Genomic DNA, 25,227 nt, shown 5'->3' with positions numbered 1-25,227 from the left:
TAATGTCATGCTGGAAATTAAGTTACTCTTCAGATTTAGAAAACATGGCACTATCTGGCTTTCATGATTTCATTTTTGATATGGTAGTATATCCAGGTCAGCACTGAGTTTTGCGTGAATTTGCTGGGGAGGCTATTTTCTTGTATTTTCCTTCTGAATATAGGACTGATTTTTTTTGTGTATACATTTCTACATATCTCTGAAGTGCTTTCGAGCTAAGACATGAGTGAAAGGCCTACTATTTTAAGGAATTTTCTGTGTTTAGCAGACAGAATTAGGGGGTCATACAGTTCAAATAGGAGAAACCTTGTTTTAAGGTGATGAATGCTAAATACAGTTATCAACAATCCTGTTGATGCAGGATTTACATAGCTAGTTCAAAGACTTACTTCAGTGGCAGGTGTTCATCCAGGGGTTAAAGATGATCCCCTGCTTTCCCACTGCATCTCTCAAAGCTTTAGTACCTCTTATCTCAATAGCCTAGAAAAGTCAGTCAGGAATACCATAGAAATTTCAGTTTACATTCTTTCTATTAAACTTCTGTTAATATCTTCCTTTGTTTTTTTTTTCTTGTTTAAGATAGGGGGAGAAAACCAGTTAATTAAATCTACTCTATTTTGAAATACATTGTCCATGCTCCTATAGACAGTTTTTTCTTGTTTAAGATAGGGGGAGAAAACCAGTTAATTAAATCTACTCTATTTTGAAATACATTGTCCATGCTCCATGCTCCTATAGACAAAAAAAATCCTACTGTCGGCCACAAAACATTTCCTGTGGTATTGCAGGAATCCCAGAGACTTGTAGTCCAAGAACTTCTGACAAAGAGATGAAAATGCAGAACTGCAAACATTCATCTTAGCCGCATTCTCCAGCTACCAGAGTGACATTGATCAGAGAAGGAAAACTCCCTTTCATTTACTGTATCTTCGTCTGTCATTATAATAAGAGAAAAATTAAGGTCAATTTTTTCTGTGCTTAAGATTTTCTCTGCTGACCCCTTCACAGATGGGAGATTGGGAATTGGAGCACTTGCAGTCTTACCTGTGGGGTTGGTTTGCAGACACGAGATGTCTTCTGTTCCCATCTACTATCAAGAGAGACCAATGAGACTGTGATTTTGGCAGATGAATTGTGCTCCAAACCCAAGCCATCCCTCGTGCAAGCCTGTAATCGCTTTGACTGCCCACCCTCCTGGTACCCTACAGAATGGCAAGAGGTAAGAATTTATGTGTGACCTCATTTTATGTCTGCTTAAAGTCCTCATTGCACACATTTCAGTGGTCAGAGGGCTGAAGCACCTCTCCTGTGAAGACAGGCTGGTCAGCTGCAGTAGAGAGGGCTCCAGGGAGAGCATAGAGCAGCCTTGCAGTTTACCAAGTGTGCCCACAAGAAAGCTGAAGAGGGACTTCTGACAAGAACATCTAGCGATGCGGCAAAGAGTAATGGATTTTAACTGAAAGAGGGTAGCTTTTGTTCAGATATTAGGAAAAAATGGTTTGGTGTGAGGGTAGTGAGGGACTGAAGCAGGTTTCTCGGAGGAGATGGTGGATGCCCCATTCCTGAAAGTGTTTGAGGCCAGGCTGGATGTAGCTTTGAGCAGCCTGGTCTAATGGAAGCTGTCCCTGCCTAGTGGGGGACAGAGGGGGGATGGGGTGGGGTGGAACTAGAAGAACTTTTAGGTTCTTTCCAACACAAACCTTGCTATGATTCTATGGTTTTGCTTTAGCCCATCAACAGGAATCATTAATCACTCTGACATGCCATTAAAAAACTGCAAAGTGTGCATTTTTTGCTCTTAAAAAACACATCAATGTTTCCAGAAGTAAATAATGACTGTAGCTATTTCTAATGCAAAGTTATTGGAAAATCTGAACAGCTGGCTATAGATTTCAAACAAAAATATCTGGAATATATTGGTCAGCTGCAGTGACTGGACTTGGGTAAGTTATGTCTAGGTTTCTAGGAATACTAAACTAGAAGGATTAAGGATAAAAGAGTATTTAAAGCATTTTGAGTATTTAATATATTCTCAAATAATAATTTTGTTTAGCACAAGATACATTCCTCATGCTTCAGGTTAAGAAATGTGCGTTAAACATTTCCCTTTGGGAGATGGATGTTTTATTACACTAATTATAAAAATTCCTGTCTACACAATGGGTCTGTACAAGGCTTTCCATCTTTAGAAATCACCCTGAAATGATTTAATTTGCTGAAGTCTGGTTACAAATTAAAATAATTCTTTAATTCAAAAGACTTAAAGATGTTTCTTTAAATGGTTGTAATATTACAGTTTTAGTAATACCATTGCAGGAAGAAAGGATCATGCACTGTTGTCAAGACTAAAGAAAAAATTTGCTGAGTGGTGTAGGTGTAAGCAAAACACCTAGTTAAATCTTCATTTTTGGTTTGTGCAAGTTTTAATTCTATCCCATGTGAAAACTATTAGCATTTTATATATGCATTCAGTGTCTGTATATAAAATCTGGTCTTCACTTAATAGCCAGGGAGATATTAATGTACTCACCTGATGAACTGTTTAGTCCATGAAGCTGGGAGAGCTTTGGGTTTGGGCAACCAATCCAGTAAAAAATATCTATTCCAGTCTGGTAGTCTGTCAAAGCTAGGTAATGAGCCTATGGCTTTAGTCCTCTGTTTAAAACAATTCAGGGATATTTCATGCTTTAATCTCTGCTGATACTCACACACATGTATATACTTAGCTGTACTTTCAAAAATTTCTGAACTATAGGTGTAATAGATGCTATATTTACAAATAGCAAATAGTATTCTACTAGTTCATAACAGAAGTCAAGCATTTTAAAATTAGGATATGCTAGAAGGAGCACCTATGCTTGTCAAAGTCCCACAATTGGCCACAGTCCTTACAGAAAGCAATTTTCCATAAGTATATGTGAACAATCAGAAGAGATAGATGTTACAGTATGTGAAAAAAAATATTTTCTGCTAACAGTGACAATTAGCTATAGGCCACACTAGAAAGATACCAAATTGTTTCTGCTAGAGCTATGTCCAAACAAAATTTTTCAAGATTGTAATATCTTCCTCAACAGTTTAAACATGCATACTGTCACCTGTCTAAAGTAATTTTTCCAGCTGTTCAAGGGCTGTCAAGTGCTGTCTCTTTGAAAGGTTTAGCAGATCTTAGTGAGGAGGAAGCTTGATTAAGTATAAAAGCTTTAACAACTACGTTAATAAGAAATTAAAACAAATTGTTCACAGGTTCACACTTGTGGTAGCTGGTATCTTCTCTGGGCCAAGAGAGAACCTGTGCTGTGATTCATTGCTTCAGTTCAACAAAGGTCATGTGGTAGCTCTTCTGCCTTACTTCCATAGACTTTTGAGACTGGGCACTGAATATTTACTGTGCTTACCTTTCCCTGGAGGAAAACAGCACAAAAATTGTGCTTCTCTACCTGCTGTCTTCTGCTTTTGTTCAGATGAGTACTGTGCCAGAAAAAAAAAACTCTAATCCATCAAAATCAATTTTCATTCTCTCATTTCTTAAAGGGTGTCTCTGTTCCTTCTTTGCAACACCATCATCTTTACAGATATTTCCACCCTGCAGGAAAGCCAGACCTTGCAAGCTCAGTCTCACACAGGTTTCCCATCTGAAAAACCTGCACCATAAGGCTTGTGTATTACACTTAGGGATTACTATAGCTGTTAGCTTCTGAGATGTGGAAAGAAAACAATTGGAGTGGCTGAGACAACTTCTGGAGGTGACCGCCAGTCATGAAAGCAAAACTGCTGTACATTGCTCCAGCAGAAGAAAACCTGAAGAAGGATTTCTTTCCTTGCTTTAAGGGACCCATAACACCTCCCATCTCCCCAGCCTCCTCAGAGAATTCCCCACACACAGGGAGATGAAGGGCCCTTCAGGAAGGTGCCTTCCTCACCCTAGGGAAGGTACCTTAAAGCTTCACCAGCATGAAAGTGTAAAATCTGTTCTCTACACAGCCTGATTTCAATACATTTCTTCGGCCTCATCAGCGGATTTTGTGGTGCTTTTCAGAACACTCACTCACACTGGTTTAATGCAAACATACAAAAAAAAAAAAATACCCACACAAAAAAACCCCACCAAAAAAAAAAAAAAAACCCCACCCCAAACAAACAAAAAAAAAGACCTCAAACACAATTACCAGTGATTTCTTTTCTAAGCCTTGTCTGTTTGTAAGGAAAGATTGTCTGTAGATTAACACACAATAATTATTAGTGTTGTAACATTAAAAACAATTTTTAAAACATCTCTTTACATATTACAGACTATTTATTTTTAAATATTTCTGTGTCTTAATTAAATGCATTAGAATCTTTATAATTTTCAGTGGAGCACTTCTTGAGCAGAGTTTAAGTTTTCATTTTACAAGGTCCTATAAATATTTTTTCTGCATACCTGAAATGGAAGACATCCATTAGTAAATCTTCATCCACCTTTGTTTTATTACTGAATAAGTGCTATAGTTTCAGTCCCAACATTCTTTATGTGGTCTTGGGTGCTGTCTTTGCTTCAATGTGAATTAGAACAATGACTTTAAAACAAAGTCAGCATGGGAAAATTGGTAGTATTTTCTTATATTTTCCTTTCTATTTCCAATCCATACCATAAAATATCTCTTCTAAATCTCCAAGTGTCAGGCCTTAAAAGAAACTGAGAGACCTTATGAGAAAAAAAAATTACTACTTTTGCAGGTGCTTTATCCTACTGTGGAATCTTAGCAGAGAATTAATTTTTTACAGTAAGGAAAATCCTGTATTGTGGTACAGGATTGTATTGTGTTCTCTTGAACAGAGAGCAGTGCAAAATTAAACCACGTGGGAGACCATGGAAAGGGACCTGGGAGTCGTGGTTGATGGCAAGTTGAACATGGGTCAGCAGTGCCCTGGCAGCCAGGAGGGCCAGCCCTGTCCTGGGTGGCACCAGGCCCAGCATTGCCAGCCAGGCAAGGGAGGGGATTGTCCTGCTCTGCTCTGAGCTGGGGCAGCCTCACCCCGAGTGCTGGGGGCTGGTGTGGGTGAAGGGCCTTGAGGGGAAGTTGTGTGAGCAGTGGCTGAGGTCACCTGGTCTGTTCAGCCTGGAAGACACTGAGGGGAGCCCTCACTGCAGTCTACAGTTGCCTTGTGAGTGGGGAAGGAGGGGCAGGCACTGATCTTTTCTCTGCAGTGACCAGTGACAGGATCTGAGGGAATGGCCTGAAGCTGTGCAAGGGGAGGTTTAGGTTGGGTATTCAGAAAAGGTTCTTCACCCAGAGGGTGGCTGGGCACTGGAACAACTCCCCAGGGCAGTGGTCACAGCCCCAGCCTGACAGAGTTCAAGAAGTGTTTGGACAATGCTGTCAGGCACATGGTGTGACTCTTGGGAATGTCTCGTACAGGGACAACACTATGTAAGTGAATAAAGTCCAAGAAGCAAGAAAATATATATTTTGTCTTAGAGTTGGAAGGGCAAAGAAACTTCCTGAGATTTACTGAATGACATACTTTGTGATATTTGTAGTGAGGAACCCATTTGTTATCTTGTATATGATAAAAGTCTGTAGGCAATATTGGAATAATACGTTTAATCATATTTTTCTTCCTCCTCAGGAGTGAATTTTCCTCAAATGAGAGGCTGATAGACATTTTCTTCTTTTGAAAACTAATGTTTTTCTTGCTTTTTTTTTGGAAGCCTTTGAGCTTTGTAACATTCAAAATAAGTAAGACAAAAGCTAATTTTACACATTAAAAGAAACCAAATATAAAAATTTCTTTCTGCACTTCCTTTCTGTCTTTCAAAGAAAATGTTTACCCTAAATATTCAGGCTAGCATTAAAGTTCATGCAGCCCTTTATCTCAGAGACAAAGGCCTTTCATGACTGCAAGATTTTTTAAAACACTCCCTTTTTAACTGCTTAAGTATACTTTTTAATACTTCTCCATATTATTGTCTGTTTCTCTTGAATAATTGCCATGTCACAAGTTATAAGCAACTCCTGGTCATGTCAATGTAATGCAAGCTCCCGCTTTCCTTTGCTAGATGAAAGGTGAAAAGGAGTTGAGCTGGCTGAACTGATCAGAACTGGGAGCCTGTTACCAGCCTCAGAAAAAGGATCCTCAGGAAAAAGGGCTGAGCAACTTATATTTTAAAAAATATTCAGGAAATCTAGTAAATTTGTTTACTCAAAAATTCCTGCCCTGCTTGAGTAGAAAAATGGATGTAGAGAGGGATATTTACATAAAAGACAGAGGGGAGATGTTCTCTGGATATTAATAATCTCAATTTACTTATCTACTGCTGGACAAAACTTTTCCACTCTTTCTGACACCATTAGTGTCAGAGCTCAGACACAGACGTTACTATTTAGATTCTCCACATCACATGAAATTGTCTCATTTTCCAGGTGGAGAGGACAGATTTCCCACCTCCCAGACTTCCCATACTGCAATGCTGACCCACTGTTTCCATGTATTTTGAAAGAACACCTTAAAACAGAACACTTCAGAAATACTGAAACAGTTTTTCTAAATATTAGCAAACTAACCTGCTTCCCCTTTCCAAAATAATTTTGACATTTTTAAAAGCAGTCTACTTTGAGATCTCTGAAATTTTTGGTTTATGTTTTCTATTTGGTCAGGACCAAGTGTTGATTTCTACCCTAATTCACAAGTAATTTTTGCAGCAAGTGGGGTGGTATGGGTGTGGTGTGAGGCAGCTGTCTCTCTTTTCTCACAGTGCTCACAGACCTGTGGTGGTGGTGTCCAGAAGCGAGATACACTTTGTAAGCAGCGCCTGGCTGATGGAAGCTTGCTAGAGCTGCCAGAAACCTTCTGCTCCATGCCAAGGACAATTACACAACAAGCCTGCAAAAATGAGGATTGTCCCAATGAGTGGCTTCTCTCTGAGTGGACACAGGTATACTATTTGTTTGTATGAGTATTGTACAGATCTTGGAGATTAAATTCCTTAGCCATTTGGGATAGAGAACCCAAATAAGGTCAGACTCCACAAAGCATGTTATGCCCAGTTTTGTCCTGTAATCTGTCCTTATCATCCTGATTGGGGATGTTATCACTAGCTCCATGTTCCTCTGTGGTGTGCCCTTCCACAGATGTGCTTTAGCCATCTGACCAAACCTTTTAAGACCCTTCTGGTGTAAACACAAGTCACGCTCCAAACAGTAAATCCCTGCCTCTGTCCCTGCCTACGCTTATTATTTCATCCAAGGCATCAATGAAGAGTAATCTTTTTCACCCTAGGCTACATGCTCTTTGTTGCCAAAACCTAGCTGTTCTGATCTCTATGGTCTTTTCCTCTTGGGGCCACTCCAACTCTTTCCTACGACGAAGAAAATAGAAAAGAAGAGGTAGGGAGGGAGCAAGAGAGGAAGGAAGGAGAAGGGGAAGTGGAAGGGAAAGGGAAAGGGAAGGAGATATTATAATAATATAATTTTACTTTATAAGGTCAAAGCAAAGGCAAAGGTTCATGTCAGTAAGCATGAAAATTATTCCACATCTTGCAGTTTCTGCCACCACTCTTCCAGTCCTCTTTCATGGAAGGTAGTGGAAATTGTCTTGTGGAAGTTGTAAAAGAAATGCCAGTCACCCTACGGAGCTGTCCCACCTGTGCCCTTTTTATTGGGGATCTGTCTGGGGATTTTTCTGAAATTAGTGTATGTTTTCATCAAGTCTTCTGCCAGGAGACAAACAGCCATTCTGGCAGTGAAGATGGTAATTACAGTGCTTTGCCCATTTTTTAGCTCTTTTTACAGACTTTGTTCCAGTGCACAGACACTGTATTTCTTTTTCCACAATTCTATATGCATAAATATGAAACTGAATAGTCATGATGAAGTCCATCAAACCATGTCCACCTGTGCAACAAGCACTGCAGTCTGGTATTAGAGGGTTTATACCATTCTGTGTAGGCCATGTGTAGTAAATACAAGGCTGAGGTAATTAATTGGTGACTAAAATATTCATCCCTTTGTTATTCCTAAATGGATTGGCAACAGCAAAGCTTAAAGATTAAGCTTAGGCCAGATTTTATCTGGCCCAGAATGCAACTGTGATCTTCAACTCCGTGAGGTGTGCTCTCGGACATGAGCTGGAGTTTTTCCAGCTAGCAGACACGAACACTTAGAAACAAAGCTCAAAGACTGGCTTTGAACTGTAGCACAGTACCATTAAAACAAGAGACATTATCTGACAGAAAAGATGTGATAACAGGAGCATGGAAAGAAACTAAGCCTTACAGGACAGAAAATAAAAAGTATTTCATCTCCTTACTGTGCCTGCACTGTTTGTAGCTGCATGGTCAGATGCTGCTCTGCTTTATTCCGCTGCAACATTTTGAAAACTCTATCCATTTTGAAATGCTCTGGCCTGTGGTGTGTGTGTACAATGTGGATATGGGAGCTGAGGAGTGTGTGACAAGGAGCACCTTTTTCATTTCTCCTAATGTTTCTCATCCTGTTCCTAGTGTTCAGTGAGCTGTGGAGAAGGCACGCAGAGTCGAAATGCTACTTGCAGAAAGATGCTGAAAACCGGGGACTATCTTATCATCAATTCCTCACTCTGCCTCCCTTTGCCATTCTCAGCCTTGATCAGGCCCTGTTCACTAGGCCCCTGTGCACGTAAGTGGAAAAGGTGTTTGGCAGTGTCTGGGGAAAAGGGATTGGAAGTGCTTCACTAAGAAATCCATGCTATTTCCTGCTTCACAGCCTGCTTTCACACTAGTATTGCTCAGTCTTGTGGAGTGGGTTTTTCTGTCTGTAAATAAATCAAGCCAGTGGAGGAGTGCTACAGATTTCACTAATGGAACTGGATATCAGCCATTGTGCTGGAAGGTAACTACTACTTTCTGGAAGAACTGGCTCAAAATTCTGACCAAAATCTAGATCTGAAATTCACAGCTGGAATGTAGAGGCTCAGAGATACAGCGCAGCAGCTGGAGGGCTGGAGCAAATAAACTGGCTGCTAGAACAGCTGCAAGGAAAATGGTTGGTAAGGGATTTTGCTGACGATCATTTAGAAATGTATTATTTCATTATGTCACTCCAAATCCTCTATGACATGAGATTTCTAATGAACCGTGCAACAGAAGTAGATGTATTTTATATTGGTGGTTCGTGCCCATATTTGTTTCTGCCCATCATAAGTTCCCCTGTATAATCTTCCCCAGTTTGCAGTAAGCCAACTGGATATGTGAAAGTCAGCCTAGCTTCAGCTTGCCTCTGAAACTGCTGAATGTTGGGTATGTAGGGAGAAAAGAAGATCTGATGTTTGGAACTAAAGCTAGGACCAAATTTTGCATGGTATTTACTAATAATATGCCTATGCAGCTGAATTTAGTGCTTCATAATAAAGATCTCAGACACAGAGATCAGGAAAAGAGAAGGACATGCTGAACTAGTGAACTTTAACAGTATTTACCATGTTTTTAAGCCTAGCCCAGAGAGTTTTTTTCTGTACAACATTACTCCTTGAGGTAGCAAGACTTTCATACTTCCTTGCTGTTGTGAGCTGCAAGATCACATTGTCTTTGAAGCTTTGGATGATAAACACTTGTCTATTCAGTGCATTCTTAAATAACAGTCTTTGTTTAAGTACTTTAACAAGAACTATGTTTCCACTGAAGTTTTCTCTCGCCCGTAAAGCTTTTATCCCTAGCTGTTTGGTTTCTACTCTCTAGGCTACTTTCACATTCCTGAAGTGTGTCTTATTATTCCTCTTATTTTGATTGTTCTAGTTTAATGTCCAGCAATTGGTGTCTAGTTTCTTCCATTACTGTCTATTGGGTCAAATGCTTCCCACAACAATGTAAACTACTTGTTTTGTTTAATGGTATCACATACTAATTATATAATGATATTTCAGGACGCAACAGACCAGCTCATAAGCAAGGCCCCCATATTATGGCTGTAAAGCAAGTTTACATCCAGACGAGGAAGCAGAAGAAACTGCACTTCATTGTGGGTGGACATGCCTACCTGCTGCCCAAAACTTCTGTTATTCTCCGATGCCCTACCAGGAGGTTCCGGAAATCAATGATCACCTGGGAGAAGGACGACAAGAGGCTTGTCAGTTCAGCTCACATCACCATTGCACCCTATGGATACATGAAAATACATCATCTGAAACCTTCAGACACTGGGACATACACCTGCACAGCAGGGCCAGCCCGGGAGCACTTCATAATTAAACTGATTGGAAGCAACAAGAAGATCATTGCTGGGCAACCAGCTGGTATTAGGGAGGAAGAAGTCATGAGAAAGGCCGGTTTAAATGATGCTTTGCGAACAGAGGATAAACATCTCAATGGGATTTTCTTCAATGGTAGCAAGGCTGAAAAGCAAGGACATCTTGCTAACCCCAGTAGATGGTATGACAATATTGTCTCAAGGCTGCTACAGCTCAGGGGCTGGCCAGCAGAAAATTTGGAGTCCTGGGAAGCCCAGGAGTCTGTGGAGAGAAATGCATCCTCTGAAGAGGACCAGAGCCGGGAGCATAGCCTGCCATTTACTATGGTCACAGAACAGAAACGCTTGGATGATATCATAAGGAATTTGTCTCAACAACCTGAGGAGCTTAAAGATACCTACACTGAGCATCTTGTTGTGCACCTGGCTCATGAGGTTTTCAAAAGCTACTTGGACCACCAGGAATCTGTCCTCAAAGCATCAAGGCAAAAAATGGATTCAACCTCAGTGGAGTACCCTTATCACAGACGTGTTTCTGGATTTACCAGCTCCTTGAGGGCATCATCTGCCGAAACATTTATTCCCACCTCTGTAGACCTGGCAAATCACTTGCACAGGCCTCACCAAAAGCCTGCCATCCTCCGAAAGATTTCAGCAGCACAACAACTTTCTGCTTCAGAGGTTGTCACCCACCTGGGACAGACTGTGGTCCTAGCAAGCGGCACACTGAGTGTGTTGCTTCACTGTGAAGCAGTGGGAAATCCAAAGCCCACCATCAGCTGGGCTAAGAATGGAGAGGAAGTGAAATACAATGATAGGTAAAGCATGTTATTTAACTTTTAAGAAAATAAGTGATATTTTGACTCGTCACTTTCCATGTGTTACTGCTTGTCAGTCCCGTGGACAAAACCATGTTTTGCTGTAGTCTGATTTCATAACAGAAGGAAGGGCAAGTGCATGTGAATTGGTAAATGGGTTAAACAGAGCACTGTAAATCTTCAGCAAGGTCTGGATGCTGGGTCAGACTGGTGTATCAGACAGGAACCTTACTTCTGTTTGAGTAAGTAAAAAGGAAGGGATTGTACATTACTAAAGGACATAAGTGCCTAATACAGTCAACAGAGCACTCTGCATCCAGAGACTGAGTCAAATTAGTTTATTTCCCAATCTGAAGGTGGAGATTTTTGCTATGAAGAATGATTTAGAGATATGAAAATTGGTCAATGATTGTTGCTATTATCTTCTGTTGGAGCTGAATTTGCATTTCTCCTAGTGCTACAGGAGGGCTTGACAGACATGGTAAGAGAAGATGGAGGAGATGTGGCTTTTGCCTTCCACATATGTATCCTTGCATTAAACAGCCCCAGGATAAGCCTAAAAGGGCATTACCATCACCATTTACTATGTATGTGCTGATGAAGGCTGTAAATTGTGGAACCACACCTCATGGTTGTTGGCAGCTTTGCTGTCGTCTCAACCGACGGATAATTTAGCATTTGTCTTCTCATGTGAGTTGGTGGATCCTCACCTCTTTAAATTCCAGAATGCTGGTACCAGGTGTAACCTGAGAAGTTGACATAACAAAATGCTTTCATCGGTATGCCACAAAAATTACGCTGTTTTTTCTTCAGGCATCCTATACTTTCTGATCCCTCCGCATTATTAGTTGGTGTGGAAGAGCCCACAGAAAGAGGTTATTTTCAGTACAAATTATATGTTTAACTGTGTTGATAACATACGTTCTTCTCATGTGTATGCTTGGGATTTTATATTTTGGTTCTGTTCTGTGAGAAATCATTATACAAGAACAGGAAAAGACTGTAGTAGACAGTGATAATGAGCAACACAGTACAACAAAGTTGTCCTGGGATCTGCTAGCAACTCCTTCTGCACAAGATACTGACCTCAGCTAAGACATATACATTTAGTCATAAGATCATGGGAAATTATGGAGTCAAGACAAAAATTAATTTCCAGTGTGGTGCCCTTGGATCATCCAGTAAAGTCTTGATTTAGGTAAAATTGACGCTTCTATACAGTTATGAAATTAGTTTCTTAGGTCCTTCTTTATTTTGACTATTGAATCAATGAAAAAGTAATTGCTTTCTATAATGATCTGAGTTTCCTGGTTCTTGCCTCTCTGTCTGAAGGCTAATAAGTATATTAAATTTGACACCAAAAAAAAAAACCAATAAAGGTAATTTTTGAAGGGGTAGAAGTCACTGAGAACAAGAATGTACCTCTGGTGGAGATCACATACAGTCATAATCATGACTTGGACATATAGAATCCCTTCATTTGGATATGTTCTGGTGAAAATATCTTTAGGTCACCTCCAAAACAAGTTTCATATATAAATTTTTGTCTAGCAGTTATATCCTTTCAGAACTGGGCCATTAAATTGAGGCTTTTTCTCTGTTTGAAATGACTGTTACTTCTGTGGCATCCATGAAAGGGAAGGGATGTTACATGAAGTTGACATATGAGGAATGCTGGACATCACAGTCATGAGAAATTGGCAAACTTATTTCACACCCTATAATCTCTCGTGGTATCACAACATGTAGATTAATTTAGCTGAAGAAAGACACACTTATATGATTCCTGAAGTTTTATTTCTGATTTTTTAATATATAATTTCACAATTCCTTTTCATTTTTTTTTTTCTCATTCAGTTTGGCTGAAATAGCCTTAAATGTTGTGGGTTTTTTATGAATTATCAGTCAGTTGTGTACTCAAAATTTCTATCAGAAAGTCTGAGGAAAGTATCATTTCTTTTCCAGTTAGTGGCATAAGTCATTGACAACTCTTCTTTAAATATTGAGGCAGTTTCTGCTTTATGAACTTCCTTCTGTACTCACCATTTATAATTCCCCCATGCTGGTGTGTGGGGGAAGAAGCTTCAGGTATAGCTTCAACACCTATACCTTTGGAGCTAACAGAAGTTAAGAAATTGTGGTGTGTAAAAAAATTGTTTTCTGGATTTTTTGCTGAGTTCTTTAACCTCAGTATTCTGGTTTTGGCTCAGAATGCTCTTGCTGCCTGTCAGTCAGCTGTGTCAATGGAAGCTGCAGTTTAAGCAGACTTAGAGAGTACTGCTGTACTGCAAGGCCACAGATGTAAACATGTGGTGGTGTCTGGTATGTCTGAACTGTCCTTCAGCTCTGCAGTTTGTTTTCTTTGTATTCAATTCTCCATTGAATTGAGAAGAGAATTTTCCAACCCAGCTCTGTCTTAGTGGGAATAAGGAAATAAATAGAGGTGGGCTTTCCTCTACCAGTATCAGAGAGAGACACTTCTGCTGAGAATGGCCAGAGAGTAATGCTGAAGTTCCTCAGGTTATACTCTATTGAATATACTGAGATTTCAGAAGTACTTGGTGGGTGTTGCAATTCTTAGAGTATAGGCTGCTTTGTATATACAAACCACTGACATAAAGGCATTCACTTTTACACATTGTGGCCGTGGATTTTGTCTGAGCCAGTGATGTCCAGTAATGATGGTTGATGTATGGCTCTATTCTCATTGCCCTACTCCATAAGCTGTTTAATCCACCTAAAAGTATGACTCTACTGCATGGCTATTCTTGCAACAATTAATTTTCTTTGACTTTAGTCTAGATACAGTCGTGAAAAGATATAACATAGGGCCCCCAAAAGTGCTGATTTTTAGTTACACAATAGAATGAAAACACATGGCACAAATAGCTGCAACAGTTGAAAATATCTGTGGTTCCAGTAAAAGATCCCCAGCTTATGTCTGCCTATTCATCCTGAGTACTTATTTACAGAAAATTCCACATTCTCTCCTAAGGTTAAAGAGTCAAGTTAACACCAACATAGGTTCTAAATGCCATTTCAGAGCCTACTAGAATCCATGCCAAAGTTTTCTGACTGCTGTATATGTTGTTAAATGTTTTGTTTTAAAGAAAATTCAGATTAAATTCCTTAGGAATCAGTTTTAAAAGTGAAAAATCTTTGAGAAATTTATGCACTGTTTAATAAGCCTTGCAAGTATGCTGCAATTTCTGTCACTGGGGATCCATTGGTGCTTGATAATTCATTTCTCCAAAATAGAAAAAAATTTTAGGAAAGGACATGAAGCAGCATGTGAACAGGAAGTGGTATGGAGTTAGGTGTTTGCGAGGTGTTTGTTAGGTGTTTGTCTGATTTAGTCATTGATATATGTCTTGTAAAATATGTTTTTGTCTTGGAGGCAATGCAGTGTGGAGCAAGTGAGATGACACTGATTAAATATTAAGCTATATTATTTTCAGTCCATAAATAAGATTCTGAAGACACGCTGGTGACACAAATAATTGCTACAGCTGGTTGTTTTTTTCCAGCCCGGACAAGCAACTCAATACCTAACAAAAATAGCCTTCTATGAGCACATAGGGAATTCAGCCAAAATAATTCTATACAATGAGGAATGATAAAGGATCTGCTTTCAAAAACAGCATCTATGCCAAATTGTGATGCACAAATAAGAGAATTATTGAAAAAAAAGAGGAGAAGGACATTAAAACTTGGGCTGCGAGAATAGGAGAATTGAGCTATGTTGGAGTTCATTTTTTTTTAAATGCAAGTATCTACCAGGACTACCTCTATTTTTAAAATATTTGTGCCGATCTTTAGGTGACTTAAGCTGTCAGAGAGAGTTTTATGTCAGGAGAGATGATTAATAACAAATTATTCATCCTTGTGTTTTATAAGGTGCAATACTAGGCAAGATCTTTCCTCAGCCTGAAGATGTCAGAAACATTAATTAAAACTATTTTAGGGGCCTTGTAAGCATTAGTTTGGAGTAGACTGAAGATCTACCTACATACTATATCTGCAGACATGCAGACAGAACACACAGAACTTAAATGTTACAGGTTGTTATAATTTGGGACAACTTCTGAAGATTTAATGAATTCCATGTAATGATTGAAGTAGTCAGTGTTAAACTAAAAATTTATGTGTGAGATAAAGATTATACATCAAGATTATAGTTAGTTTAACATTATACATACAATGTTAAACTAACTAACATTAGTTCTGCAAGTAAAAAAATCTGTTATTTGCTGTCACTCTTAGCAGTGACTATCTAGTCCGCCCTGGTTATGACTAAGAGGTAAGAAAAACATCCTTGACAGCAAAAGTGGGAAGGGAATTATTTCAGCCATTGGTGTTTTTTTAGCTGTGAAAGCACAGATGCAATTTTAAAAGTATTAATGTTTGTTTTGCAAATGTGCATTTTTCTAAACATCTACAAAACTTGTTTAAAAACAGACATCTCTTTATTGGTAATTACTATTTTTCTTATTACTCACAGAAGGGTAAAAAAAATAATGTTAACTCTGGAGGTTTTTTCCTCTAATAGATTTTGCTGGGTGGCCCTAATCTGGTTTGGTTTAAAGATCTACCACCCACAGCGTGGCTTATTCATCCATGAGACAACAGTTTTTATTGTGGTGATGGGAGTGTAAAGAAACTCATCAATTCCAGGACCTGTGAGCAGATTTCTATTGCATGTGTTTTACAGGCATATTCCTCCCCCAGTTTCATCCTTGCCACCCACTGTCAATCACAGCCTCAGTTACGGGTGTACAAGCGACAAATACTGAAAGTTGTTGACAAGAACACTAGATTTTATCTACAGTTTCAGCTAAAAAGAAAACTCAGAGAAACAATCACAGATCACAGTGTGATGAAAAGAAGAGTACATAAGCACAATGCACTGAATTCTTGCTGAAATAGGTGTATACCAGTGACAGAGCGTCCAATTTTGGGGGAAAGCTTAGCCGGGCTAGCTCACTTTCTCCCTCGGGGCTGTGCCGCCGAGTGGCCGCTCCCTGCCCAGTCACCGACAGGCAAGCGTAGCGGTGCAGCCAGAGGGTGACCGACACTTCTGACTGCGGACAGATGGACTGCAGCGCCAAGCGCCAAGATAAAGGAGCGGGAAAGGTCCTTTGTATGCGTCTCCAAGAGGCTTTATTCCGAAGGGGACAAAGTACCGCTGAAAGGGTACAGTGACAAAAGAACCAAGAAAAGTGCAATGTTACAACTTATAAAGGGAGGAGGTCTCAGGGGAGGAGACAACACAGTAACAAACCAGGGAGAATGGGGGAGGAGCGCAAGGCGGGATCACATTGCCTCAGAACCAACCAGGCGTACATGGGGAGAAGAACGCTCTTCCAGAACCTATAGGAATCCAGGGATTATTACATAGATGACACGGAGGGTTCTAGAAGGAAAGCTTGGGATTCCACTTAAATGACAAGGCAGAGGGGCAGGGCTACAATGACAGACATAGAAGGATAGGGAATTAGGGTTAGGTATTTGCAGTAACAGACAGGAAAGGGGAGGAAACATTGGGCTAAACCAACTGTGAGGGGGTTGCTAGGAACGAACCATTCAAACGTATTAACTATATTACAACAATAACCAAAAGGATTATCACAACGAAGACGCACCATCACATCTCCCCCTTTTTTGTTTAGTTTTCTTTAAGGAGCTGTGGGGAGGAATGGTAGACTTCAAACTTGGTTCTCTTCCCACCACTGTTGTGGCGGGAGACACCTGTGGTGGACAGTCTTTCTTGATAAAACTCTTTTAGCGATGTTAACGACTGCAGAATGAAGGAGAACTAAACAACCCATAAAACGTCTTTCACAATTGAGGACATCCGCCCGGATAGGTCCCAGTTCTTAAGTTTTGGAACCAGTCCCTGGTCTCTTCCTTGATGGTGTGCATCATGTCCTTAATTTTGTTGATTGATATTCTGGATATTCTGGCTTTTCTCTGTGATGTTAAAGCAACAGCATCCTTCAAACTCTTCGCAGCCATGCCTGTGCACTAGAAGAGTTTGAAGTCTAGGGCTGCACAATTTTGTAGTGTGGCCCGCCTGGTTGCTTCCTTATTCTCTAGGCGGTTGCTGAGAGCAGCTGAGGTCAAGTTGGCCTGTTTCACCCTACCAGCACTCTAGGTGGCCCAATTCACCTAGCACTTTTGCTGCCACTACCCACGGTAAAAAGATGGAGACAGCAGTTCTTTATGAAAGTGACCAGTGGACATTTTCATAGTCGCAATGCTCATCAAATTCTTTAATGCTACGTTTTTGGATTGCCAAATAGTTAGATTTAGATTGCAAATTTAAAATTTGGGTTTGGCTTGGCGAAAACAGGGACAGGTGTCCAATGGTACACGGGCCTCCTATTAGATAAGAGGGGATTCCCACCCAGGCCCTTTGCCCACAAATTAAAAAGACGTGTTTTGGCAGCTTGAGCGGTAACTGATTTTCACTTGATGGGATATTCAGGTGTGTGATGGATTGACACCATTTTGCTGCCTTAAACTCTTTTTTATGGATCTTAACAGAAGTATAAGACTCGGGGTAATAACGGGGTTTAAAAATGAATTGAACATAATAGGGTCCAACAGAGGAACCAAGGAGTTCAAATTCAGTGGGCTCTTTCTCAAATTCAGGTAACTCAGAAGACCACTTACGACATAACACTAAAGGTTTGTAATAGGAGCATAACAATAAATGAGGGCAGGAGTTTTATTGATTTCATTAGTGAGGGCCCAGAGCTGAGTTGGATACTGATTAAAGGAAAATGGAATCCCCACACCAGGCACACTGACACTGGGTCATCCACGGCGGCCATAGAAAGACAGATGGTCCCATTGAAGTGTACGGGCAAGGGTAACCCAGATGTTTTGCTTCAGCTGTGGGACAATCCACACCTCTGGGGACTAGCCCAGCAGCATCAGGAGCCACAGATGTCTCCACATTTTGATGACCACAATGGATGTTGCTTAAAGAAGAGAAAAGTAACATACAAGCAACTCAATACAAACTTTCAGTAATTATGATATAACGAAAGCATAATATTCATGATTCCTCCCCTTCCCTTTTCCTTTTATGATTTGAGGCCACAGATACGTCAGTGGGATTGTTTGAAGGGCAAGGGGTGGTTTTGTTGCTGTCCTTGCCCCTGGATGGAATATGGGGCTTGACACACTTGCATGGGATTCACCTAAGGCCTAAGGGAGTGGACACGCAAGTGTATCCACACCCCCAGGTTATTAATTCGAAAGGCCCTCTGGTCTCACAGGTCTCTCGATCTTTTACCATGACTGGTGGCCACTCTCTGAATTCTAGCATCTTATTTTGATGGAAATGTCTTATTACTAGGGAATTCAGGTTCTCAAAGGAGCAGTTCAAGGAATTAATGGTGAACAGCACCTTTAAGGTCCTGATATATGGGGATATGATCTCAACATCCTCTCTCTGATGTTCTAACATTTTCTTCAGATTCTGATGAGTTCGTTCTATTATTGCCTGGCCAGTAGGGGAGTATGGAATCCCTGTCCAATGTTGAACTTCCCATTCCAGCAGGAACTCACCAAACACCCTGGAGGTATAGGCCAGCTCGTTGTCTGTTTTAATTACCGTAGGGATCCCTGGGGTGGAGAAGGCTTGCACTAGGTAATTCTGTGCATCTCTGGCCTTCTCTTCCTTGTGGGCTGAGGCGTAGACCACACCAGAGAAAGTGTCCACCGAAACATGCACATACTAAAGTCTTCCAAATTGGGGAATGTGGGTGACATCTGTCTGCCACACCTCGCAACTTTGGAGTCCTCTAGGGTTCAGGTTCACCCCTGCTCCCATAGATGGTAATGAGGACTCCTGGCAGTTGGGGCATGTGGCCACGATCGCTCTGGCCTGGTCACACCTAAGATGGAACTGACGGACCAGACCAGACATATTTTGATGGAATTGCTGATGGCTAAGTTTGGCCTGATTGAAGATGTTATGTTGGCCAACCAGCTGCAGTGGTATAGCCAGAGCATCAGCTCTTTGATTCCCCTCTGCGATGAAACCGGGAAGGTCAGAGTGTGATCTCGTGTGCATTATGTAAAATGGTTGCTCTCACTGGGAAACCAGCTGTGTAAGTTTTGAGAGCAACCTAAAAATCACTGGGTTCGAGACCTCTCTCAGCACTATGTGCTCTGTCCTAGATACTACCCCCACCATGCAAGCCGAATCAGTGACAATGTTGATTGGCTCTGTGAATCTTTCAAAGACCCTGACAACTGCGTCCATCTCAGCTACTTGAGGGGAACCCTCAATGATCTTAACTTGTCACTTAAATGACAAGGCAGAGGGGCAGGGCTACAATGGTAGACATAGAAGGATAGGGAAATTGGGGTAGGTATTTGCACTAACAGACAGGAAAGGGGAGGAAACAGCATTGGGCTAAACCAGCTGTGAGGAGGTTGCTAGGAATGAACAATTGAATACAAACATATTGAATACAAACATATTGACTACATTACAACAATAATCAAAAGGATTATCACAACAAATATGCAGCACCACGTATCAGGACCTTATGAGTTACACCACTGCAAAACCAGACAGCAAAAATAAGCAGTTCATAAGAGCACTAAGACCATTTTAATTCCATTTAGCCATAGGCAGTACATTGAGCTCATGGTACTCTCCTCTTACTGGCAGAAGAAAGAAACAGTGGGTTCAGCCCAAGGAGGAGCTGAGAAGTCCTCTCTGTCTTCACTGACTATTAGGGAAGAATCAAGACTGCTGAGTTTGTACAAGCTGCCCATGAATAAAAGAATCTGAACCTATTTCAGGCTTTAATACTGACCCTGTGGTTCACTTCACTTCTTTCTGCATAGCTTCAGCATGTTTCATTATTTTTCCCTTGTGATAATTTGGCTTTTTCTTACTATTGCTATTCCTATGCTGCAGAACTGGAAGACAGCAATGCTGGGAAACTCATTCAGCATTATGCAGAAGTGGTACAGCAGAGGAGGTTTCACTGGGCAGATGTCCTAATTTTTTGGCAGTCTTTCTTTAATACACATATCAGCAGTAGAGGAACTGGGATTGAGACAAAAAATTTAATTTAAGTAATCACAACTTACCGTCTCAATGTAAGAATTTAAATTTCTTCATATGTTTTTAAATTTAACCTAAAGGCCTGATCTATAAAAAATATTACCTAAGCCTACAAATTCCCAGTAAATATGTTCATGTTCACATGGACTAAGAGACTATTACAGCTTTCTTTCTTTCTTTCTGCTTTATGCCAGGTTGCTCCTTCAGCCTGATGACTCCTTGCAGATTCTAGCACCTGTGGAAGCTGATGTGGGTTTCTATGCTTGCAATGCATCCAATGCCCTGGGATCTGACTCTGTCTCCATTGCTGTCACCCTAGCAGGTAAAAGTTTAACCTCTGTGATTGCAGGATGGTCCATTTTAGTTGTGTGAATCTGAACAGAAGTTGTTTGTGGGGGCTGCTAAAGCTGTGTAAAATGCATCAACAGAAGTACACTGGTGAAAACATGGGCTGTGAGCTCTGCAAAAACCTGAGGCTTTCATAGATAGTTTGTGAGGTGTATTTGTCTTTGCAAGACATCAATGTCTTTTCTCACTTGCATCTGACATGCTCTTAAAACAGCACTTATCTTGGTTATTTGCAGCCTGTAGGGGCAGTGCAGTCCAAGCCTCCCAACTTCTGTGATTCATTTTTAAACCTGACGCTGATCTCTTCAAGTATAACAGATGCATTGCCGAAGTTACTCAGGTGTACATTAGGCAAACAAGAAAACTTCCAGAGCTGAATCTTTCACAAGCATCACTGACACTGTTTCAACTGTAGCAAATAAAGGTTCTCAAAAAATTAGATTCCTTGTTTCTATTCCTCTAGTAACAGGTTCTAAAGAGACTAAATATCCTGTGCTGGTTTAGAATTCAATTCTAACAAAAACTCATCCAGGTAAAAGCAAAGGAAGTTAGAAGTATGTATACAGCTTCTTCAGGATTCTCTAGCAGACATGGTCAGCAGGTTCACAACCACATCAGCACTAGCAGAAGGGTGGAGCAGCAAACATGAATGAAGAGCTGCTGAGAAAGATACAGGAACAGAACAGACAATGACAGCTAATAAGTGTGACAGGGCAGAGACATTTTACAGATGTAGGATCCTATTTATCTATCCAAGGCAAAAGTAAACATGCTAATACTGAAAAGCATATTGATTCTGCAGACTTATCCATTTCATTGCTTTAGCATGTGGAAATGCTTGGAGGCTTCCAATGCATAGGCAGCAGCCATCACCTGCCATTGTATCCATGTATGACTAGAGAAAGGAATAGGATTTGGTAAGCTTTAATTAAAAAAAAATTACACCAAACATAGAGAAAATTTCAGTTAAGAAAAGCATAAATAAAATGTAATAAGACAACAGTGAATAACAGTGAAGCTTAGAAAATCAGTAAATCAACTAGAAAGAGACTTCGTCTTGTCCTTTAGCAGAATGGGTGAATCTTCCAAAGCAAAAAGAAAGATCTACATCAGAGCTACAAATTATTTGTAGGCAAAACTGAAGAGACTGATCCTTTTTACACTACTACTATCAGAAATAGCTTTGCTGAACTCCAGGCAGCAAGGCAGTAGTGCTGCTGTTAGGGTAGTGTCATACTTTAGAAGAAGCAGCTGTACAAATTATCTTCTTATGCTGCACCAGCATGAAGCTGAACATGAGATTAAAAAATCATCAGTCAAAACTGCTATTCTGTCCATGTTGTTCAGTTAGTGTAAAAGCCATAATTTTTGTACATGTTGTGGCAATAATTTTGTATGACACTGTAAAAATAAAGCCCTAGGTATACATGTGACACAGGAAGACTTTAAGCTTTTTGATTATAATTATTTATCAAAGTTGTAATTTAAACTTTTAGGTGAACTAACATTCATGCTTCCCAGACTCAAGCAGAACTCCTCTTAGGAACTGGTATACTTTTGCATCTACACCAAAAGCAAAGAGCTGAACAGCCTACAAAATGAGGCCATAAATATCAAAGTGAAATACTGAGCAGTTTTTGGAACAAAGTAACAATCTTTTTGCCATAATGGAAGTATTTTCTCCAAAAAACATGGAAAGCTGAGATCATCTTAGAGGAATCAAGAGAGGGGACAAAAGCTTATTTCATTGAAGAGTTTTCTGATTCATTTAACACGTGCATGGAAAAAAAAAGACAGTGGAATATGCTCCTTTTTGATTTCACAATGGTTTGCTACTCATTTATGGGTTGAACAGCTTAAAGATTTTTAATCTTGTGGTGGCGTTATGGAAACCAATCAGGAAAATAAAAGGCTGATGGATAGCTGAAGATTTTTTTTTTCTTTTCTTTAGGCTTTGCCAAAAAGTATCAAAACTTTTGAAGGTATTCAAACAATAAAATATAGTATTTCACTTTGCTATTCTTGGACATTAAAATGATCAAACTAAAATAAAATGTAAAGTATAAAAAAAAACTAAACTGATATGACACGAGTTACAGATGAATGATATTTTTTAAAAACCCTCGAAGTACAGCTATTTGAGAGAGTAATATTTAAGACTGACTTAAATTTTCAGAACTCTCCATGAACTCAATGAAATCAAATTCTTTTTCTCAGATCCATCTTTTTCGTTGGTCAGTACCAAATTAGCATACAAATAAAGCTAATGATGGACATTAGCCTGAAGCTGCAGCTTTTGGAGACCAAAGAGGATATCTGGTTTTGTATCTGACCATTTATTTCAAATGGGAGAGAAAAGGTTTAGCTTTTTGGAAAATTATGTGTTTGAAAATGTGTTTGAAAAGTCAAAAACACCCAAGTCCCCTGTGATTTAAAGCAATTCAGTAATTCTGTTATGTTCTGCTATTCCTGCAACATCATGACTTTCTCTGAGACAGGGGAGCACCTTAATTCGGCTCTTGTCAGCTTTGCTGCATTAGTCCTCTCTCTCAAAGCTAAGGTTGGGTACCCCTGACCTATTTTGTAAGCATCCCTTTACAGTAGCTCTACAAAAGGATTTGCAGAAGGCATCTTGAGCCACTGATGGTGGATAACTTTGTAAGTAATGCCACAAATACGACAGCAACAGTGAAACACCTTGAATTGCTGTCACCAATGTCAAAAGCACACTTTATTGTGGGCAAAGCAGTAGATGTATTAGAGACAAACCGCTTCCTATCAGATAACCTGTTTTGTTTTATCTAAAACATCTAGTAATGGTGTATAGCATTAATTCAGTTTATAACCCTCATCTTCTTCTGCTGGCCATCATGAGAAAACTTTCTGGTTTTGATCTGGTCTTCCCCACCCTGTTGTTTCCCCTGTAGGTTAAGGAAACCATGATCATTTTGTAGAAACAGCATGCATGTTACTCTAAACTTTCTCCACTGTGCTTGTAGCCATCACTCAGGCTCCTGGGTTTGGTCTTTACTAAAGGGTGGTGGTGCAGCTGCAGTGCCAGGCAAGCATCTCACTGCAGCTCCAGTTGTGCTGGTGTTGATTATTGTGCTGGTTATTGATTCAGCTGGTTCTCCTGTGTGTCCAAATGCTATTCTGCCTCTGCTTCAAGCATGCCTTTTCTTTTTTCAAGACAGCATTACCCATGGAATTTGGTGACACTGAAATATTATAAAAAGCAGGTGCCCTTACAGTTCATTTTCCCTTATCTGCCTGCCTGTTGCATGTACTTTCACAAAGAGTGTTCCAATCTATCTATGCCATTGTGACTCCAATGTTCTTGTTATGATAAACTGTGATGCTTCTTTTATGCAGGAAAGCCACTGATAAAGGCATCAAGAGCTACCATGATCAACACCGAATCACCTGCCGTCACTGTTGATATTGGAAGCATGCTGAAAACAATCCAGAAAGCAAATGTTAGCATTAACTGCCAGGTTGCAGGTAAAAAATTATTCTCTCCTTTGCAGTTTATAGCCTTTGGCTATAAATTTCTGTGGGATTCCTTGCTAAATTGGTATCTCCAGTTGCAGCTGAATGAAATTGCAAGGTTTTCCTAGGTCTTGGAGGATACTTCATTGTTTCTATTAATTCTTATCATAGAACTTGTCCTCTTCTTGTCCATATCAAACAAGGAACATGTAGTGGCTTAAGAAAATTGGGCTCAAAGAAATAAAACTGGGTCAATGCCACAGGCATCATTGTAAGAGATACACGGTACGGTGCGGATGCAACAAAACTTATACACGTGGCTACCTGTTGGGTATGTTCAGTGACAATATACAAGCATGGACTGACTAATTTTCTCACTGATGGGGATTTTAAAAATCATTCCAGCTAGTTTCTTCTTTTTTCTGCCAAACTTATTTTATATTTAAAGCATGTTAGAACTCTTTTTTTTTTCCTGGTTCTTTGTTTTCCTTTTTTTTTTCATCTTGGAATTGCAGGAGATCGGAGGAATTCTACTGAAATGGGATTTTCCCTAAAATTATTTTCTGGTCAGAGACTGAATATCCCTCAGTTTTACAGTGACAGTTTGCCTCTTTCCAGTGGTAACTAAAATAGGTTGACCATATCTGTGTGTGGCAGTCCTATGGCTGTTTGTGGGAATGATGTTGAGATCAGGAGGAGGAGCTGGGAAATCTCTGAAGACCTGGGGCCATACCATGGATTCGTTACACTGTTATCCATAGTATAACACACGCCTGCAATCAGACTGGTGTCCAGTGACTTTCAAGGGAGAAGATGGAAATGACACCCGGTTTTTTCCCCCCAGGCCTCACCATGCTCACCTGCATGGACATTGTATGAAAGAGACTAAATAATATATTAAAACAAATTATTTTGGATTTCTCTCTCTGGGTTCTGTCAGCTGCCCAGATACATAACCCACAGATTCAGACAGGTATTGCGGATCTAAGTGTAGCCATTTCTCTTCACCAAAAGCACCATGTAAACAACAGGATGCGACTAAACAAAGTTTCCACAGTACTTATAATATCAGCAAACTATACTCCTAGAAACACAAAATGGTCAGGGGCACAGGTTCAAAGTCTTTTCTGAGAGGAAAATAATCTCTAGCAATTTTGTGAAACTCACCCACTATGACAACATCCAAAATGGAAAATTTTAACTGTGTCTTCTCGTCTAAGAGAAGACTTTTTCTATCTACTACCTGTATATTGGAATCTTCTGTGACACTGAA

General features: G+C 40.1%; 1 protein-coding gene across 4 annotated transcripts in view; it reads left to right on the top strand.

The window, feature by feature from the left end:
- The window catches only part of ADAMTSL1 (ADAMTS like 1), a 389,415-nt gene that overhangs the window by 335,055 nt on the left and 29,133 nt on the right, over positions 1-25,227 (top strand). For all 4 annotated transcript variants that reach the window (XM_039729898.1, XM_039729897.1, XM_039729899.1 and 1 more), the window contains 6 exons: positions 1,009-1,219; positions 6,740-6,919; positions 8,486-8,639; positions 9,883-11,023; positions 20,312-20,439; positions 23,838-23,966. In XM_039729898.1, coding sequence (XP_039585832.1) covers positions 1,009-1,219; positions 6,740-6,919; positions 8,486-8,639; positions 9,883-11,023; positions 20,312-20,439; positions 23,838-23,966 — 1,943 coding nt within the window. The remainder of the gene's footprint in view (positions 1-1,008; positions 1,220-6,739; positions 6,920-8,485; positions 8,640-9,882; positions 11,024-20,311; positions 20,440-23,837; positions 23,967-25,227) is intronic.

This window comes from Passer montanus, unplaced genomic scaffold, assembly GCF_014805655.1.
Source record: "Passer montanus isolate IOZ18808 unplaced genomic scaffold, ASM1480565v1 scaffold7, whole genome shotgun sequence".
Classification (NCBI taxonomy): Eukaryota; Metazoa; Chordata; class Aves; order Passeriformes; family Passeridae; genus Passer; species Passer montanus.
Note: the sequence above shows the minus strand (reverse complement) of the source record. Positions and strands in the feature narration are given on the sequence as shown.